We start from the raw sequence: 3304 nt of genomic DNA, 5'->3' as shown, positions 1-3304 counted from the left end.
TGGCATTGTCCTTCGGGTCCCAGAGACCCGTGGCATTGTCCTTGCGGGTCTATAGGACCCTTGACATTGTCCTTCGGGTTCCCGGAACCCTTGACGTTGTCCCTCGGGTCCCTGGAACCCTTGACGTTGCCCTTTGGGTCTCAGGGACCATTGACATTGTCCTTCGTGTCCCGGGGATCCTTGACGTTGTCCTTCGGGTCCATAGGACCCGCGACATTGTCCTTCAGGTCCCAGGGACCCGTGGCGTTGTCCCTCAGGTCACGGGGACCCTTGACATTGTCCTTCGGGTCCCAGGGACCCGTGGTACACTCAATCGGTTGTATTGGTTCTGCTACCCTCGCATCGTCCCGCCTTTGGGTCCCTGGGATTCTGGCCAGAGGCTTGTATTGTGGTAAAAACAGGAAAGGCAAAGGCGAGTGGAAAGGAAGGTTAAAAAAAGAAAACTAAAGGCTTGACATCTGTCTACTAATTATTATTTTTTTTACACACACACAATATATATATACACTTTAGACACATTTGTCTTCTTGTTGTTGTCATTTTCTTTTTCACGTCATCTTGTTTTGGACCTGTGCACTTTTTGCACGTGGCTCGGCACAGCCGGGGGAGCAGCTGCAGCATGGCCCGTCGTTTGACACTGGAGTTGAAGCTGCATCGGATTCTCTTGAGCAGCGGTGCCGCTCGCAATGTCCCCGCTGAAGCCAAGGTACAAAACGGAGAAAACCCACAAGAGGACCAACGTATACACGACCACAGCAGAGAAAAAGACTACTGCTACGACGACGACATCATCAAAGATGATGACCAAGGTCAAGTGGACGTTGAAGTTCAAGACCAAGGAGGAGAACAAGTGAATGAAGAAGAAGATGTTGAAGAAGATGGTAGTGAAGACAAGCAGGATGAGGAAACATTTGTGTCAAAAGATGGCAAAATCAAATGGTCCTCGAAAACGTGTCATCCCAGTGTCCCAAGACCTCATTGCCACGCCACCAAAAAGGACAAACCCGACCAAGAAGAGGACACGACAGACGCTGCCGCCGCTGCTGCCGTGCTGCTACTACAGCGCCCGGGACCCACAGAGTACGCCGCAGAACACGTCCACGACATAGTATCTGCGTTTGGCCTGTTTGTCACGCGGCAAATCGAAGACATGGTTGTGACCGCCACGAACCTCGAGGGTCAAAGGAGATGCGCCACAGCCGGCAAGTGGAAAGTGATGGACGTCACGGACCTGCGAGGCTACCTCGGGCTGCTGCTCCTCGCGGGCGTGTACCGGTCCCGCAACGAGGCCTTGGAGAGCTTGTGGCACGAGGAGAGCGGCAGTTCCATTTTCCGCGCCACGATGCCAATCAAGCAGTTCCACGCGTACTCTAGACTGTTGCGATTCGACGACCGCGAGTCGAGAGCTGCCCGCCGAGCCTCGGAAAAACTGGCGGCCGTATGAGAGGTCTGGGACGAGTGGACGCGGCAGCTGCCTCGCCTCTACAACCCGGGCGCCGACGTGACGGTGGACGAGCAACTGGTGCCCTTTCGAGGTGTTGTATTTATTTTTATTTTTTGCTTGGTTGTGTTTTTTGTACCTCTGTGTGTGTGTGTGTGTGTGTGTGTGTTAAATTTTTTTCTTCCATATCTATCCATTGTGTTCCATCTTCTTGTTTTGACACGCCACTTTCACAAGGTCGCTGCGCCTTCCGCCAGTACATGCCCAGCAAGCCCGCCCGGTACGGACTCAAGTCGTGGGTGGCCTGCGACGCCGGCTCCAGCTACGCGTGGCACATGCAGCTCTACACAGGCAAGTCCGGGAGCGGCACGCCCGAGAGGAATCTGGGCGCCCGTGTGGTGCTGGACCTGACCGAGGGCCTGAGGGGCCCACGTAACGTGATGTGCGACAACTTTTTCACCTCCTACGCGCTGGCCCAGCGGCTGCTCGCCGAGCGGCACCTCACCGTGGTGGGAACGATGCGCAAAAACAAGCCCGAGCTGCCGGGGGCGTTGCTCGCCGCCAAGGGCCGTGCGGTCTTCTCGTCCAAGTTTGCCTTCACGGCCGTCGCCACTCTGGTGTACTACGTGCCTAAGAAGCACAGGAACGTGGTGCTGCTGAGCACGCTGCACACAGGGGATGCGCGCGTCGGCAGGCAAGCCAAACCCGACATCATTCTCCACTACAACCACACCAAGGGCGGGGTGGACAACCTGGACAAGCTTGTGGGCACGTACAGCTGCCGCAGGAAGACGGCGCGCTGGCCCCTCGCCGTGTTCCACAACATCCTCGACGTGTCCGCCTACAACGCCTTTGTGCTGTGGCGAGAGCTCAGGCCCGAGTGGATGCGCGGCAAGCTCAACAAGAGGAGGGCGTTCCTCGAGCAATTGGGAAGGGCGCTTGTGAATCCCCTCATCGAGAGACGGCGGCGTCTGCCTCGCACGGACGCATCCGCTGCACTTGTCAAAGCCGTCGTCACAGCAAGGAGGTCCTGTGGTGGTGGTGGCAACGGCAGCGGCGGTGGTGGCACAGTCACAAGGGGCTTAGAGGAGCATGGGGATTCTGAACCGGACACACCGAGGGTGCAAAGCAAAACGAAGCGGTGTCAGCTCTGTCCAGAGAGAAAGGACCGCAAATCACACATCGTGTGCGGTGGCTGCAAGAGATACATCTGCGGGAGCTGCACGCGGGCCTTCTACTGTATTTGCCCTTAGCCTTTTGGCCCGCGTGGACGAGGCCCCGAACAAACCTTGAATCTGTTTGGAATACACACACACACACACACACATACACACACACACACACACACAACCCTGGGTCCCAGGGACCCGAATGGCGAGGCTGAGGCCTCAAGGGTAGGAGAAAGATGACATCGAACAAGGATGGGTCCTCGGGACCACCGAGGATGAGGGCGCCACGGCAGTGGTGGGACGTACGTATAATGGCATGGAACATAAAACAGGGGGTCTCTGAGACCCAAAGGATGAGGCCACGATGGTATTTGACATGGAATGAAAGCGGTGTCTTGGGACCCCGAAGCCGAACGGCAGGCTAGTACAAAAAGGTCACATGAGCTAAACATGTCCCTGTGACACAAAGGACAATACAAGGGTTAAAACATCACAAAAAGCTCAGAAGAGGCTGAAAAGCACGTTTCCAGCATGGAGATGTGTGTTTTAAAGCTACTGTTAAGAAACTAATGTAAATGTGCTGTATTTATATAGCGCTTTTCCAGTCTTAACAACTGCTCAAAGCATCTACAGGATACCTTCACCATTCACACATGTGTATGTGTGCGCAGCACCGGGGGCAACTCGGGGTTCA

The 3304-nt window shown here is 55.5% G+C and overlaps 1 protein-coding gene across 1 annotated transcript; it reads left to right on the top strand.

Moving 5' to 3' along the window:
• Nucleotides 1-686: 686 nt before the first annotated feature.
• Nucleotides 687-2694, top strand: LOC116684916 (piggyBac transposable element-derived protein 4-like). The gene is given in 3 exon segments (XM_032510293.1): nucleotides 687-814; nucleotides 964-1535; nucleotides 1679-2694. Coding segments are annotated over 3 exon segments (1716 nt in total).
• Nucleotides 2695-3304: the final 610 nt, after the last annotated feature.

The sequence above is a fragment of the Etheostoma spectabile genome, unplaced genomic scaffold (assembly GCF_008692095.1).
Source record: "Etheostoma spectabile isolate EspeVRDwgs_2016 unplaced genomic scaffold, UIUC_Espe_1.0 scaffold00569390, whole genome shotgun sequence".
NCBI lineage: Eukaryota > Metazoa > Chordata > Actinopteri > Perciformes > Percidae > Etheostoma > Etheostoma spectabile.
The sequence above is the reverse complement of the archived record's forward strand: the minus strand, read 5'-3'. Positions and strand labels throughout refer to the sequence as shown.